The sequence below is a fragment of the Achroia grisella genome, unplaced genomic scaffold (genome assembly GCF_030625045.1).
Source record: "Achroia grisella isolate CSIRO2021 unplaced genomic scaffold, CSIRO_AGI_Agris_v1 utg628, whole genome shotgun sequence".
NCBI lineage: Eukaryota > Metazoa > Arthropoda > Insecta > Lepidoptera > Pyralidae > Achroia > Achroia grisella.
Window position 1 is genome coordinate 998,537 of NW_026712968.1, and position 18,451 is coordinate 1,016,987.

Consider the following 18,451-nt stretch of genomic DNA (forward strand, 5'->3'; position numbering starts at 1 on the left):
AAGATGATTATAATAGCATACAAGCCGCCGGTCCACCTGCTAGTAAGTGGTAACAGTCACCTATAGGGGGAAAGGGGATTGTCAGTAATGTGAACTGATGATCTTGTTGCAGTGTACCATGTCAGGTTGACATCCACGCGGTTCCCCTGGAAACCATCGTGATACATTCTTGCTGAATTTGTCACGATTATAACTGACCTAAAAGATCCTCATCTTATCATCCTCCACTGGTGCCCCGTCAGCGTAAACCGTTACCGCAGGCGGGTGCACCATTCCATTATCATCCATTAAAAAAAAGGTCCACCCCAAAAACATATAGTTCCGAATACAAACTTTTATTTGCACTGTGCATGTAATTCATAAGTAGCAGAAATAAAAACAGCTAACACATCTTCCATCTTTTGCAATTTTTAAATAGGATTATACCACTATCGAAAATTAACATCTATTAATTACCCTTTTTTAAAAAAAAACCAACAGAGAAATATATATATTTACAAATAATATGTACTTATAAATAAGGTCAATTAACAATCAGTATTACAACACTAAAGGTACAGATAAATGTTTTTAAAGTATTAATATATTATTGTTCTACGTATGTATCCACAGTCTAATTTATACAATATAATAATCAAATTTTACTAGTAAAAGAACAATACTTCACAGCATCTCATAGTTCGTTACTACGAAGTAACAACTTCGCAGCAGTAGATTTAAATTTTTATAGGTTACTCAGAAATAATGCGTGGGTTTTTATTTAAAACGCATTATCGCAAAATAAAGTATTAATAAGTATAGGTTCATTATTTTTCACTAAAATACCTGCCTTTTTTATAAAACAAATGACCTTTGTATGGTGTCATATATCAAAATTGTATTTAAAATATTTAGCAGTTTGAAAAAATAATAATCGTAGCTTAATATTGTAAAAAAAAAGTATTTACCACGACAGTAATGCGAACACTAGTTTAAGTACGTAAATTTTGAAAATCTGTTGTGGAAAGGTCATATAAAGCTTTAAAACTATTGTGTTAAAATAAAATATCCGATTAAACAAATCAGTATCGCAGGTACACCACTACCCCGCTATAGGTGGTAACATTATTTGAAAATTTGACATTTACACCTGTCATTTTAGTCTTTAGGGATTAAAAAACAGACTATAAATTATACCATAGAGCATACATAATAAATGCGCGGGAAAATCATAACCTCAAATCGTATACTGTGAATAAAACCTTATGTCACACTCCTGCTGAATGTCGTTCTATATATAAAGCCAAGTGCACATTCAGGACACTCAGTGCAATCTGTTACGCGGCAAGCTTCGATTGTGTATTCCATTTTCAAAAAAACAAATGGAATGAAAGTTTCCGGTATGTTGTTTTTTTTTATTTATTTCAAAGTCAAGGACAAATAATTTGTAATTGACATTTGGTGTAGAAATTATAGCTGTGCATGCGTCTTTGAATAAAAAATTTTGTTTATTTAAAACTGTGTATCAACTTTTTAGCATTGTATTTTTGTAAACAATAGGTTGCAACAAAAATCATTTATTGATGTAGGACATTTTAGCCGCTTATGAACGTATTTTTTTTTTATTAATATTTTTCCTTACCGTCCAGTTCAATATCAGATTCAATTGAGAAGAACTGGCAAGAAACTCAACTGAATTTCTTTTTTTAACTAATTAATACATTAAATCAAATAATTTCAAGATACTAGGTTAATCCTATACCGCGATACAGTCAAAATATTGGTTTGTCATATCAAGTGTTGCATTGCATGCTACAGACCAGTGTTTCCCAACGGGGCCCATTCCCCGGAGGGGGTCAATACGATAATGGACTCGACGAATTCGTTTCGGACCATTTAATTGCAACGCTAGATATCTGTGCAAAATTTAAAGAAAAAAGCAAATTATTAAATAATTGCGTTAAATAATTATAAGGTATAATTTCGTTTCATGTGTAGTTGAATTGGATTTAGTGCTTGCTGTATTTTTTTTTTATTTATTTAACTTTAATGCACACTGTTGTATCTGGCTAATTATAAACTATGTTATTATGTCATAATCTAAAGAAATAATAATATTTTATAGTGAAATATCCACTATAAAATACCAAAAAGTAGCAATGTAATTCGTTACGCGCGAATCAGCTGTTATAAGGTCAAATATCGGTGCACAATACCCGCGTATTATATAAATAGTGCTTAAATATCTCTGGATGTCTTTAAGAGAAAATGGCAGTATGTACGTGTATATGTACAAGTCATTAAGTATTAAGTTTTTCAAATGTACAATAAAGAATAAATATATTTAAGTACAGTACTTACGTACATTAATATAATACCTACTTTTTACTTGTATCTATTGTTATCAAAATTAAATTATAAGTTCTTAACTTGACCACGACTATGTGACCCTCTCTTGGCGCCAAAACGAGTGAAAAAATAAACAGCATACGACGACGACGCAGTACCTATAGAGTGGAGCAACTGCTTATTCAGTTTTATGCAACTATTTAGTCCCTCGACCGTTACAATGAATGGAGGCGGATATTACAATGTATGTAGCATTGCGAATATAAAATATCTAGATTAGTAAATTAATAATTGATAGACCGTTACGGTATCTATATATATTCGGATCAAAATAAGTATCGCAGTAAGGACGAGTATATAAAGTGATCAACACAAGTAATTGATTTTTAAAATATATTCAGAGCCAAAAAGTCTTTGTGTATTCAAAAAATGTAGCCATTTGGAGCCAGTGTAAAAAATGTATCGAGTATATCGTACTATCGACGAATATATATGGCCACATCGCAAAATAGAATGGGACGTTGCCATACCGAAAGAGGTGTTATATAGGTTATATATATATATATATAAAATAATAATAAATATTGCCGTACTATAAGTACGAGCTCCAGCCGGTCCTCGAAAGTGACAGCGTCAAGCTCTGACAGGCTGGGACGATCCATTATCACGGACAGGACCGTTCTTGCGAACAAACCTAATATCGTGGTGATGGATCGGGCACTTTCGAGGGTGTTTTTGGTGGACATCACCATACCGCATGACGAGAACCTCGTGAAAGCCGAAACTGAGAAAAAGAGAAAATATCTCAACCTGGCTCACGAGGTGACCGAAATGTGGGGGGTGGTGTCCACCGAAATCATTCCAATCGTTATGTCGGTGAACGATCTTATCCCGACCAGTCTGGAACAACATCTCAGACGGTTGGGATTCCGGGGCGGCTCACTCCCGGGAAAAATGCAGAAATCGGTGCTGTTACATTCTGCCCACCGGTCATTCTTGTACGCCGGTTTCTCTCCCTGGGGCCCTGAACCCCGGCCGACTCCCGGCAGCGTAAACCGTTAGCGCAGGCGGGTGAACCATTCCATTATCATCCATAAAAAAAAAACCCCGGCCGACTGTGCTTCTGCCGGGGGTATGTTGCCATCTCCTCTCCTCTCTTAAGGAGAGGAGATGAGAATTTTTGAAAAAAAAAAAAAAAATAATGAATGATGAAATAATAATGAATTTAACACCCCATCAAAGGGAGATATAATATATGGATATATATATATATATATATATATATATATATAAACCGTAATAATAATATAACTCACATATGCACCACACGCGCACACACACACTGCACGTACTTGGTTTTGCCCCGTAAGTGTGGTATACGCCACAAAGCGTAAAACCCCAGCAAAAAGGCTGAGAAAGCGAAACACACAAATAATAATAATAATAATAATAAATCCATTTATTGCCAATATGAGTATAGTTATATAGTTACACATTTATACATATTTAATATGATTGGCAATAGGTACAAACTCAGCTAATAGAAATTCATTTATTCAAATAAACTTATATTGAAGCAGTTTTGAATAGTCATCACTTTTTTTCAATCTAAGAATTGTAAAAAGGCACAAAAAGGTTGGGAAACACTCCTATGAACTATGCACTATATTAGCACTATAGTTTTACGACGACCTCGGTGGTCTAGCGGTCTAGCACACCGCTTTACGTCCGATGGTCGCGGGTTCGATTCCTCGCACGGCACAAACATTTGTATTCATTAGTATGATTGTTTGTATCGGTCTGGGTGTTTTCTATGTATAATAAGTATGTATTTACGAAAAAAAATATCTATGTATCTGTATCTGTTATCTAGTACCCGTAACACAAGCTTTAGCTAGCTTAATTTGGGTCTAGATGGCGCTGTGTGATTTTTCCTGAGATTATTATTATATTATTATTTTTGTATTATTTATCTTTCTTTGTTATGGATGACTTTTTTACAATAATGTAACACAAGGTGTTATTATTAATAATATTCTCGTGTCACAATGTTAGTTACCATACTCCTCCCAAGCGGCTTGACCTAGCAATCCCTATTTTTTAATATGGATTTTAATTTATATGGCAAATCAACGTTTATAGGGTCATCTAGCATTATAAATGAAACTCTCTTTTGCCCGCGGCTTCGCTCGCGTTAGTTTATCCCCTTAGGGGTGGAATTTCTCAAAATCCTGTCTTAGGGGATGCCTATGTCATAGTAGCTTTATGCATGCAAAGTTTCAGCCCGATCGGTTTAAAATTGACAAAGTTTCATACAAACTTTCATCCCTTTGGGGATAGAATTAATCAAAATCCTTTCTTAGCGGATGCCTACGTCATAACATCTACCTGCATACCAAATTTCAGCCCGATCTGTCCAGTGGTTTGGGCTGTGCGTTGATAGATCACTATGTCAGTCACCTTTGAGTTATATATATATAGATACTTATCAATAAAAACGTAGATTTAATATTATGACGTTGTTTTCTTTTATTTGTCTACTATACAGTTGTGTTTGTATGTATATTACATACACGTGGGGAGTCAAATATCATAAATTAACTTCACTTCCTTATATTATATATTAATTACAATGTTATGTGTACATACATATACATACATATACATCTTAAATATCATTATTACATAGTATAAAACTAAAGTCACTGCCGCTGTCTGTCTGTCCCTATGTATGCTTAAATCTTTAAAACTACGCAACGGATTTTGATGCGGTTTCTTTTAATAGATTCGAGTGATTCAAGAGCAAGGTTTATATATATATATATATATACATCACAAGTTTCTTGCTCATTCTTCTTGTGATGAATCTGCATTCGGAATGAGTGGTAGAATCAAAATATGACTATTCAAAAGTGCTTGTAATGAGTTTATTTGAATAATGATTATTTTTCTATTTATTTCTATTCTATTTACATATACACCGGTGCGAAGCCGGGGCGAGTAGCAAGTTACTGTTACTTATAATATTTTTATATTTAATATTTATAGGAAGGTTTATATATGTAAATAGAATAGAAATAATATTTATTCAAATAAACTCATTACAAGCACTTTTGAATAGTCATATTTTGATTCTACCACTCATTCGGAATGCAGATTCAGGCGAGTAGCTAATATTATTATAAACGCGAAAGTTTGTGAGTATGGTTGTTTGTTACACAAAAACTACATAAAGGATCTTGATGAAACTTTACAGTAATATAGCTTACGCATCAGAATAACATTTAGGCTGTATTTTTTATTGAAATTTAACACAGGTGTAACCGCGGGCACAGATAATATATAATAAAACTAGCTGACCATCTAGCGGTGCATCCGATAATTTAAAAATAAGGTTTCAGTAATTATTTCATGCTACACATTATATAATTGACTTCTTCGCAAACGTGAAGCTGAATAAGTAAATATCTCATATATAAAATTCTCGTGTCACAGTTTTCGTTCCCATACTCCTCCGAAACGGCTTGACCGATTCTCATGAAATTTTGTGAGCGTATTGAGTAGGTCTGAGAATCGGCCAACATCTATTTTTCATTCCCCTAAATGTTAGGGGTGGTCCACCCCTAATTTTTTTTTTATTTTAAGGCAAAACAACGTTTGCCGGGACAGCTAGTATCATTATAATTTTTTAAATATGGGAAGAGGGAATTCTTACTAATGTGGTATATGACTCTATAGCTAGTACTATGTCATCTAGACCTCCACGCGGCCCCCCCCATGACACCAATGTGATAAGTTCCTGATGAATTTGCCACTATAGGCTCATTGAATTATTATTTTGACGGCCTCGGTGGTCCAGCGGTTAAATAGATCGCTTTACTTCCGATGGTCGCAGGTTCGATTCCTCGGTACAGATATTTGTATTCATGAGTATGACACTTTGTATCAATATGGATGTTTTCTATATATATTGTGTATATATGAATAAAAAAATATCTAATTATTTATATCATTTGTCTAGTACCCATAAAACAAGCTCGGCTTAGTTTGGGTCTAGATGGCGTTGTGTGAATTGTCCTGAGATGATAATATTATTATTATTATAGAATTACCCTTAAATAAATCATATACATCTGTTAAATCGTATATACTGAGCAAAGCCTATTACTCACTAAACGATTACTTGAATGACGAGCGTGCATGGCAATAGTTGTTCATGCACGAGATTTTCATTTAATGTTAGACATAGACACCTATATAAATATACATTGTAAATAAACTGGCTTTAAAAAAACGAATTTCAATTGAGTTTCTTGCCAGTTCTTCTCAATTGATTCTGTATACTGCACTGGACGGTAAGAAAAAATATTAATACAAAAACTTTGACATTCATAAACGGCTAAAATGTCCTACATGAATAAATGATTTTTGAATATAAATTTATGATTCTCCACTGGTGACCCGCCGTAAACTGTTAGCGTTACCATAGACGAGGGCACCATTACATTATCATGTAATAAAAAAATGTGTAATAATGACTGCGTATTAATGTGTGTAAGGTATAGAATGACATGGCGCCTATTGAAAGAATTACTGACGCGGCAATTGTTGTTTTGCGCGTCGACCTTGATGCGTGAAATTATGTAGGTCATAGACACATAGAAGGCACGACACGGCACTGACATTGACTTTGTCTATGCTACAGTTCCATAAACAAACATTTGTATACCTTACTAATCATAATTCTTACTAGTGAGCGTCATGATAGTGTGTACATAAATCATCATCATCATCATCTCAGCCCAGAAGACGTCCACTGCTGGACATAGGCCTCCCCCAAAGATCTCCACGACGATCGGTCCTGCGCTGCTCGCATCCATTGCCTTCCAGCGATCTTGACCAAATCGTCGGTCCACCGTGCTGGAGGCCTTCCCACGCTGCGTCTTCCGGTCCGCGGTCGCCACTCGAGGACTTTACTGCCCCAACGGCCATCTGTCCTACTATGAATAAATAAATTATATCCCATTATTTGGGGTCGGCGCAGTACTTACTAATAATAAAAAAAATAAAGATTATGGCCAATCACTACAAACAATGTCACCACGGTAGGAACAGGCCGACCAATCCGGTGCACTAGCGGCCGCTCGACCGCTCGCTATTTTATAAATATGTCAACTGTACCAATAGGATAGGACCCCTCCGATCGATTCCCCGTTCAATTCAAACGGGGATCGATATTACGACGGCCTGAGACGAGGTTCGAATCCCTAATGGTGCTCTCAGACTAAAGTCGTATCCGTCAGGCGGGAGTTGGCGGCTGAAGCGCTCCATAAGTTCTTCTTTTGGTTTGAAGTGCCATCTGCACTCGCCCCCTATCGTCCGGCGCAGCTGTAAAGGCCAGCTGCGGCCAACACAATTAGAGTTGTCCGAAATCACTTACTTTACTTACTTACTCCGGTAGTCACTTACCATCAGGTGAACCGCAGGCTCGTTTGTCCCCTATGCTATAAAAAAAACCATCAGATTAGTTGACATTCCAGTTACATAAAGATAATTAAAAAATAAAAATTTCTATTTTCAGATATAAAATAAGGAGACATGACTTGTACAATAACGATGGATTTAAAATTTCCGGAACGGTCAACGTTGTTGAAATGTCACGACGCCATCTTGAATTCGGAATTTAAAAATGACATTTTGTTTTTTTATTTCAACTTGACGCGCAGGGCGTTTGTCATGGTTCACGAGTTGTGTTGCCAATATGCATTATTTATTTTTTTAACTGTGATCTTGGTATTATTGTTGTATGTTATTTATAAATCATTTTGGAATCCAGTATTGTATACTAAGGTGAGTTTAAATCTATATCGTCTTAATATTATGAATGTAAGGCTTTGAGAGGTGGATATTTATTACATTTTCATGCAAAAAATACTGGACGAATTCTAATGAAATTTGTATATTTAATTTAATTAAGTTATTTCGGTAACTTAAGTTAAAGTATCACCGCTTGATTACTTAGGCAGTGCCACTACTTTTAATGTAGGAATTACTTTATGTAGATCCATTCTTCTTGTATTCAAACGCATATTTCCCTAACAGATTCTTATAGGTGTCTGTTTGTTAAGTCTGTCAAAAGAACCTAATTATAAAGATTGATTGAAGACAAAATTTTCTGTTGCCCCGCTAAGCAGATTTCAGTGATTACAACGCCATCTAGTTTGAGTGAGATAACCACCACAATATATATTGAGTTAATAAATATTATTTATGCCTATAAACTTGAAATAAATATATAAATAGTAAAGATTAAATGTAATTATAATTATGATATAAAATGTATGTTCTAGAAGTTTGATAAAATCATGTTTATTTTTGAATACAAGATATAAGTTCTCATTTGATCATAACAGTCTTAAGTTGACCTACTGACTTTAAACATAACACCAGTATATTGTGTGGACAGTCCAGTTTGTTTTAAACATTCAAAGTGAAAAGTACATAGAACAGAATAGAATAGAAAATCATTAATTAAAATAAACTTACATTGAAGCACTTTTGAATAGTCATCAAATTTTTTTTATTTACCACTCATTCGGAAAGCTTTCTCATCACAAGAAGAACGAGCAAAAAACTTGTGTGTTACTGTTTATATAAGTGAAATAAGAAATTAATATGCGTATCGTTGCTGCTGCCGCCCCGTAATATTTCTCTTACCGTCGTCTTAATTGACATTCTAATATAAATGAAATATTTAAAAAAAATTCAGGAACTGACGGAAATAGGCTTCGAATACATAAAGCATGGTCCTGATAGAGCGCTCCGAATTTCCCGAGCGCAGAGCGCCAGGCGTCTAGGATCTAAAATACCACCCCCATACCCCAACGGGTGGTTTGCCATCGCAGAGAGTTCCGCGCTACAGATCGGTGGGGTCATCCCTGTCGATGCTCTTGGTAAGTAACATTTTTAAACTAAACGTGCCAACGAGGGAACCTACCGCCATCTCTCGGATTGCTTACTTTATTGTCAGTGTTTCTATCACAGCAGCATAAATTTCATCTCTCAAAATACCACTGATCATCTGGATGATTGGCGGTCCTCCACAGTGCGGTTTTCTAGAAACTTTTTGCCACGCACAACCACATTTTGGAATCACCTTCCAGCAATGGTATTTCCGAACCGATACGATATTGAAACCTTCAAGAAAAGAGCTTATTCCTTTTTAAAAGACAACATACTTCTAATTCCCCTGGTGTTTCTTCACTTACCATCATGTGAGCCGCATGCTCGTTTGTCCCGTGTGATAAAAAAAAATCCCCTGGTGTTGCTAGTGCTTATGGGCGACAGTAATCACTTACCATCAGATAAGCCGTAAGCTCGATTGTCCCCTGTACTATAAAAAAAATTAAATAAAAAGGACACAAATTATTTGTCGACTACATTTGAACTTACAATCTTTAAGTCGCCGGAATGGGGATTAATAACTCCATTGCTTGTTATGGTATTGTAATGTACCATGTCAAGTTGACCTCCACGCGGTTCCCCCTGGAAACCATCAATATAAATTCCTGCTAAAATTGCCACAATGTGCTAACGAACCTGACCTCATGCTCATCGTATCCTCCACTGGTGCCCCGCCAGCGTCATTATACCCTTTCTAAGTCCGAAGCTAAAACCTGTTACGACTACTACTCTCGTTCTGTTCTACATACCTTAAAGTTCCATCTGCTTGAATTCCAGGTCAGAACCTATGCGTCTACCGGGGAGAAGATGGTACAGCCAGATGCGTCGACGCGTACTGTCCTCATTTGGGCGCAAATCTAGCAGTTGGCGGGAATGTCTGCGGGAACTGCATTGAATGCCCTTTCCATAAATGGAGGTTTGGAGAAGATGGAGCCTGTGTCAGTGTACCTGGTTTAGAACATGGTGAGTGGACAAAGAAATAAAAAAGAAAAAAAAAGAAAAACAATTAACAGTCCGAACTGGACGGTAGGGAAAAAGTTCATAAATATCAAAAATCTCTTTTAGGAACAATTGATTTTACCATGTATTTGAAATACAGTGTTCGGGCCACGAAAAAACGAAGTATAATCACAGTATTAAGATTACCTAACTCAAAAACTATCAGTCTCATCCACCGTATTCATATGGGACCACGCGAGAAGCAAAATCAATTAAAAAAAACATCCAAATCGAACGTAACTATATATAACTTGAAGTGATGGTCATTGGGACTACTTAGATCAGACATCCGCCCCCCTGTTAAAATATTGTCGCCTTATAAATAATAATAATAATAAGTGCACGTGATGGCTTATGAACAAATATCATCCGTCATACTCGTGAACGAGTGCTGCTTGTAGGGACTGGACTGCTCTTATCACTACGAAAACTGATTTAATCTTATTGAATACTATATATATATTTGACCCTAAAAAAAATTAGTGCTGGTTGGTAGTTTGTATTCACACGACTGATTTTCTTATTGAATATTTATATTTGTAGTGCTGGTTGAAAACTTACAAGGATTATTTAAAAGAGCAACACACAAATTTCTTGCTCGTTCTTCTTATGATGAGACAGCTTTCCGAACGAGTGGTAGATAAAAAACTAATTGTTATGACTATTCAAAAGTGCTTAAATTAAGTTTATTTGAATAAATGATTTTCTATTCTATTCTATTCTATCCTTTTATCACAGCTCCTCGAGGAGTCTCCATCAAAACCTGGCCAACAGTAGAAGCCGATGGTGCGGTGTGGATCTGGCACGACGCCGAGGGTCGGGATCCCCTGTGGGAACTTAAGGATGCACCAGAATTGAAGAGTTGGGGATATAGGGGAAGGAATGAGTTTGTTATCAGCGCTCATATTCAGGTTTGATCATCCTCTTTTATTTAGATAGAGTAGTATCCGGAGGAGATAAAAACCATCACTCCTAAGAATATCCTTCAATTCTTGTTCCTCACGGGTCTAGGTAGCGAACTTTGAAAAAGGGCGAGCACAATAGATCTATGTAGGTCGCAGTGCTACAGGTCATGCACCTGAAATTGCCCAAACACCCCCAATAAAAAAAAATATAATTACATAGAGTAGTTCCCGCACTGTTTATTAGTATACTAGTGTACATCACCCGGATGTTCCTCATTCGCAGTTCGCAAGTATCAATAACACAAGCTTTGCTTAGCTTGGTACTAGATGGCGCTGTATGAATTGTTCAAGGATATTATTGTAAAACTTTAGGGAAGAAATTCTCGAAAACACTGACAACCGTATTAAAATCTATTATGTGGTTTAGAAGAAATAAATAGTAAATCATACATACCGAACAGCGACACTGCTTTAACGTATTTAAAAATTAGATTATTTACATATTTTCAGGAGATACCGGAAAATGGAGCTGACGTAGCTCATCTGAATGCTGTGCATTCACCATCGCTCCTGACGCAGTTGGGTGAGAAGTACCCCATACTTCTGAATTTTATAGGTAACTACCTCACCATTTACCACTTTTTAGGATAATTGCACGAACGAAGGAGTATGAAATTTCGCACACATAGTTGAAGCTCTTTAATCTATCATTATACTACCTATTTGCCCCGGCTTCGCACGGATATACATGTGTAAATAGCCGTCAACAATTTGGGGTTTACTTCATATGTACCTAGCAATTAGGTACGCGTATGTCTCATGGATATACCTACTAATTATAACTCCTCAAAGGTTCTTCAATAGAACCAAAGGCCACTGTGAAAAACGTAATGCAAAACACCACTGACCTTGAGCCTGACGCGGCACTTCACACGCTGTACAGGTGCCGGGGCACGAGCCGCCAGCAACAATTACTTGAGTTTAGATCACTAGAGCTTGACGTGATTGTCCACAACACCAGCTCACGTAAACACTAGGCTAAATACAGCTTTTTAGGGTACATTTTCAGTATATCACGAATGAATATTGATTTATAATGCAAATATGCGTCAGAGACTTCTTTCGTGCAAGTTAATGCGCCATATTTTGACGAAATGGCGGGAACCAATCACAGCGCCGACAGTAGCGCTTCATTAGTTCACGCATTGAACTATTCCCGCAGGTAATTCTGTTGTAGAAATATGTAGTAAAACTATTTATGACTGGAAAAATGTATTTAACGGTAAGATGGTAGAGAGTGAGGTGATAATTATATAATTTTGTTTTTATAATTTTGATTAGAGAATACATGAAAACTTAAAATATATCAAAAGAGTTTCTCAACAAATTCAAAGCAGAAAGTGTTAACACTACGCCAACACAGATGGCGCTAGTGGTATTTTGAATTGCCTTTGGGGCATCAAATTAGTAGATATATTTTGTAATGAAACAAGTCTTACGCGCTCGACTAACATGTATTATATATATAAACCTGCCTCTTGAATCACTCTATCTGTTTAAATAACCGCTTCAAAATCCGTTGCGTAGTTTTAAAGATTTAAGCATACATAGGGACAGACAGCGACAGCGACTTTGTTTTATACTATGTAATGATGATTTCGCCTAATTTATATAATATATAAAATTCTCGTGTCACAGTTTTCGTTCCCATACTCCTCCGAAACGGCTTGACCGATTCTCATGAAATTTTGTGAGCGTATTGAGTAGGTCTGAGAATCAGCCAACATCTATTTTTCACCCCCTAAATGTTAAGGGTAGTAGCCACCCCTATTTTTTATTTTATTTTAAGGCAAAACAACGTTTGCCTGGACAGCTAGTATAATATATTTTTGTAATATAACCTATATGTTTTCTGTTCTGGTGTACAAGATATGTTACTGTAAAGTTTCATCAAAATCCATTTAGTAGTTTTTACGTGAAAGAGTAACAAACATCCATACATCTATCCATACATACTTACAAACTTTCGCATTTATTATTAGTAAGGTTTTGTTTTAAAAAGCAGACAACCCTAGAAATATCTATTATGGATGGATGTTTAATAATGAAAGAATCTCGAAATCATTCCGAAGATATGTTTCATTCGGTAGATTTGACATATCATAAGAGTCTGTAATAGACCTACATGAATAAAGATATTTTGTATTTGTATTTTGTATTTGTAAGTATTGTGCGTACGTATGGATGGATGGTCCATCCAACATTTTATCATTTTGACTTCGGCTTTGAATTTCAATATACATGTGGGTATCTAGTTACGCCAGTGTCTGTAAATCTAGGACAGCACGTTTGGGCAGCAGACTGGTCGAAAAATGAGGACCATACGGCCTCAATGCAGTTGACGCATGATTATAAGATCATGAAACTGAATCTCTTCCACGTGGATGTATCCATTACTCAGGTATTTATATAATAATCTATATCTATACATATAAATAAAATTGGAGTGTCTGTTTGTAATATTGAAATTACCGTTTTTTACTACATGCACATGAATATAAATACGTACATACACCAAAAATTTTTTTTTTACAATTTTTGTCTGTCTGTCTGTTTGTTCCGGCTAAACTGTGAAATGACTGGACCGATTTTGACGAGACTTTTTTTGGCAGGTAGCTGATGTAATAAGGAGTAACTTAAGCTACTTTTATTTTAGAAAAATAAAGTAGGTCCGCGGACGAAGTCGCGGGTACAGCTAGTAATTTATATAAATGACGGCCTCGGTGGTCTAGCGATTCAGCACACCGCTTTACTTCCGATGGTAGCGGGTACGATCCTCATACAAACTTTTGTATTCATGAGTGTAATTGTTTGTATCGGTATATTTACAAAAAATGTATCTATTTATTTATATCAGTTGTATAGTACCCATAACACAAGTTCTGCTTAACTTAACACTCTAATTTACAGATACAAACAATCATACTCATGAATACAAATGTTTGTATCATGCGAGAAATCGAACCCGCGACCATCGGAAGTAACGCGATGTGCCAAATCGCTAGACCATCGAGGCCGTCAAAATCGTTATATTCATCACAACATTGTCCATGTTGACAATGTCTCTAACAATCTCATTTAGGATAATTGTCGGTTTGACGGTATGTTTGTTTGTTTATTCAGATTGGACCGGGCCACGTACGACTCTACGTTCAGACCCCAGTGGGACCTATTCTTGTATCGCAGTCAGTTACACCAATAGGTCCATTACTTCAAAAAGTAGTGCATAGATTGTACTCACCGATTTACAACGCACCCGTCGGCGCCATCTTTGTGAAAATAGAAAGTTATATGGTGAGTAGAGTCATCTGTTGTCGAATAAAAACTGACATTGTTAGTTGCGCCATCTATTGTCCAATTAAAAAAATTACATAGTAGCGCCATCTATTATCAAATAAAAGATTACATTGCTTGTAGGACCACATACGTCCGATCGGCGGTAGGTGCCTCCGATAAGTTCAGTGTGGCGGTAGGCTTACACCAGGGTTCGGCTCTAAGCCCTTACCTCTTCCTCATTGTAATGGATGCTCTGACATCGGACATTCAGGACGAGGTACCCTGGTGTATGCTGTTTGCCGACGATATTGTGCTTGTTGGTGAGGATGGAATCGAGGTCCAGAGTAGACTAGATAGATGGCAAGAAAAACTGGAGAGTGTTGGCTTGAATATCAGCAGAACTAAAACTGAATACCTATTCTGCGATTTCGGCGGTCTCTCCAGTTTCAAGCCTATCTATCTAAACGGTGTAATGCTTCCGGTCTGCTCCGATTTTCGGTACCTCGGTTCAGTTATTCAGAACAACGCCGACATAGACCGCGATGTAAGGCACAGAATTACTGCGGGATGGATGAAATGGCGACAGGTCTCGGGAACGATATGCGACCCCCGAATGCCCTTGAAACTAAAGGGTAAAGTTTATAAATCTATCATAAGACCTGTCATTTTGTATGGATCTGAATGTTGGGCCGTAAAGGGGATGGACGAAAGGCGTGTGCATGTGGCAGAAATGCGAATGTTAAGATGGATGTGTGGGGTTACCAGGAATGACAGAATAAGGAATGAGTATATACGAGGAAGTTTGAAAGTTGCGCCGGTTATAGAAAAGTTGCGAGGTAACAGATTGAGCTGGTATGGGCATGTTATGCGGAGGAATGAGGACCATGTCTTATGGAAAGTGTATAATATGAATGTGGATGGATGTAAAGGGAGGGGACGCCCTAAGAAAAGATGGATGGATTGTGTGAAAGATGATATGAATAAAAGAAGAGTATGTTTAGATATGACGACTGATAGAGAGCAGTGGAAGAGAATGACATACTGCGCCGACCCCAAATAATGGGATAAAGGCAAGGCAATGATGATTGCTTGTAGAACCATATATTGTCGAATAAAAATTTTCTTGGTGAGTAGTGCCATCTATTGTCGAATAACAAAGTTACATTGTTAGTAAATAGCGCCATCTATTGTCCAATTAAAAAAATTACATAGTTAGTAGCGCCATCTATTATCAAATAAAAGATTACATTGCTTGTAGGACCATCTATTGTCGAATAAAAATTTACTTGGTGAATAGTGCCATCTATTGTCGAATAACGAAGTTAGATTATTAGTAAACAGCGCCATCTATTAACGAATAAAACAGGTATATGGTTAGTGGCGCCATCTATTGGCAAATATACGCAACCTTGATATCAATAAAGTTGTCTTTGATCTCGTCCGTCGTATTCCTGAACGGTGTTGATGGTAGATTTGACTTATTATAAGAGTCTGAAACTACACGTAGGTATAAAGATATTTTGATTTGCATTACAAACTAAATTCGAAAAAGTGTTTTTAAGAAATAATCATTTTCTTTTTTTTTACAGTTCGAACGCGATGTAGCCATATGGAATAATAAACGATTTGTCAGCGCGCCGTCTTATGTACGGACTGACAAACAGATAAAAGCGTTTCGCACTTGGTTCTCGCAGTTTTACAGCGAACGTAGTTTGTCATTTAAAGATGTGATGCAAAATCCTTTGGACTGGTGAAGTGATTTTTAGAATTATAGTGGAATAGTGCCTGCTCCAATCTGATCTCAGCATTGGAAGATAATAGCATGAAGTCAGGTCAGTGAGCACAACGTGGGGAATTCACTAAGAATTAATTATGATTTCCAAAGAGTTCATGTAGTCTGTTGTTGGCAATACAATTTAAGAAATAGTTTTTAGTTACATTTCTAAGTTATCTGTGACACACTATTATCTCTGGTAATTATATATATTTTAAGGTAAATTTTTTTTATTATTAAAATTATATTACGTTTGTAAAAAAATAGGAATAATATTTAATACACTATTATTACTAAAATAATAAAATATATATATGTATATATATAAGGGACGATAGAGAAAAAATATAATATAAAAATTAGACGTTCATAAAATGTCCTAAATTAATAAATATTTTTTTAATTTTAATTCTCAAATTAGTAAAATTCCAACTACACCATGATTTCATGATGATTTCACCATGGCTACAGCATGGAGACGTTGATATACTATTTTGTTTATTGTTAAGATACATATATTTGTTATTGTTGTATATAAAGATGTTCTTGTACTTTTTATTATGGTCGAATTTCGACCACTAATCGGGTCTTAAAAAGCCAGATTTGTGGTTAAACGTTGTTATCATTGGGACTGCTAGACCCCAGGGGCGGATCGTGAATTTGTGGGGCCCTGGGTTAAATCTACTTAGGGGCCTACCTAATTATATTACTCGACTATAAAAATACACTGACCAAAAACAAGCGACCAAAAAATCCCCCGTTCCTTTCAATACGCACACTTGCATGAGTTGATTGATCTCAGGGTTGCCAACCTTATGATAGGTTTTTAAGCATTCTAGATATTTTTTTATATTCTAAATATAGTTTCAGTGTGGACTGGGGAACCTTTGTATCCTCGGGCTGCAGCCCAAAAAGCCCTTAGGTAGATCCGCCCCTGCTAGACCCCATTACCTGTTGTAGATATATATACAGTAAAACAATTTATTTAATGGTAGACACTAAAGTGACATGTATGGAATTATGTTTTATAGTTTTGATTACAGGATACAAAAAAAAAATAAACTTTAAATATATTCAAAATTCAAAAATCATTTATTCATGTAGGACATTTTAGCCGCTTATGAACGTCAAGTTTTTACATTATAATTTTTTTTCCCTACCGTCCAGTTCGGTATATAGATCCAATTGAGAAGAACTGGCAAGAAACTCAATTGAATTACTTTTTTTTTAAATCCAGTTTATTTACAATGTATATAGGTGTCTATGTCTGACATTAAATGAAAATCCCGAACATGAAAACTATTGCCATGCACGCTCGTCATTCAAGTAATCGTTTAGTGAGTAATAGGCCTTGCTCAGTAAATTTGTTTAACAGATATTCATCAATATATCCTGTATCTTAGACGATTTTAATTATTATTTTATTCATCTCACTGTAAGACGATCTTTAAATATTTTATTTAAACTTATCGTGGTTATTAACTACTTTCAAATACAAGACAGTCTACCCTTGTCATCTACTTCCACGTCAAATATGTCTCCGGTTGACCCTGGAAACCACGGCAATAAATTCCTGGTGAATTTGTTAATATTAAAAGAGTGAGAGATGTAAATACTGTGTGAATTTTATTGTTAGACTAATACATTTTAGAGATATAAACAGAATTATGTACCTCAGTAGTGTATATACTGTATATATAATTTTTTATGGATTATGACATGGATTCTGGTAATGGTATGGTACACCTGCCTGCGTTAACGGTATACGCTGGCGGGGCACCAGTAACGCCGCCACGGAGGATATAAAATAGGTCGCGCAGGTGCGCTTCGCGCCCGCTGTCCGCGCGCGAGAACATCGCGCGCGTGAGATCAGGTCGCGGGCGATCACGGACGTTGCACAGACGGAGTATATCGTGACAATTAACAATTTATCACAATGGTTTCCAGATGGTCTATAACAATGTACCATGTCAGGTAACCCTCCACGTAACTACGTATGATCTTAACGTATATTATGTTTTCCAAATGGCAATTTATCACGATGGTTTCCAGTAAATAAAGCGAGGACGACATCCCTCTCTCCCTCTCGGGTCATCCCTCAAGGTGGGGATGGAGATCAACCTGACATGAGTCACAGTTCTCGACC

General features: G+C 36.3%; 1 protein-coding gene across 1 annotated transcript; it reads left to right on the forward strand.

Annotated features, from left to right (window-relative positions):
* The first annotated feature begins 1,283 nt into the window (after positions 1-1,283).
* LOC131849021 (cholesterol 7-desaturase nvd) lies at positions 1,284-16,376 on the forward strand. Its single transcript, XM_059198998.1, has 9 exons — positions 1,284-1,379; positions 7,910-8,178; positions 9,098-9,281; positions 10,069-10,254; positions 11,029-11,201; positions 11,706-11,811; positions 13,535-13,656; positions 14,379-14,549; positions 16,121-16,376. Exons 2-9 carry the CDS (start codon positions 7,927-7,929, stop codon positions 16,283-16,285), a joined length of 1,359 nt encoding a protein of 452 aa, XP_059054981.1. The 5' UTR covers positions 1,284-1,379; positions 7,910-7,926; the 3' UTR covers positions 16,286-16,376.
* The last annotated feature ends 2,075 nt before the right edge of the window (positions 16,377-18,451 follow it).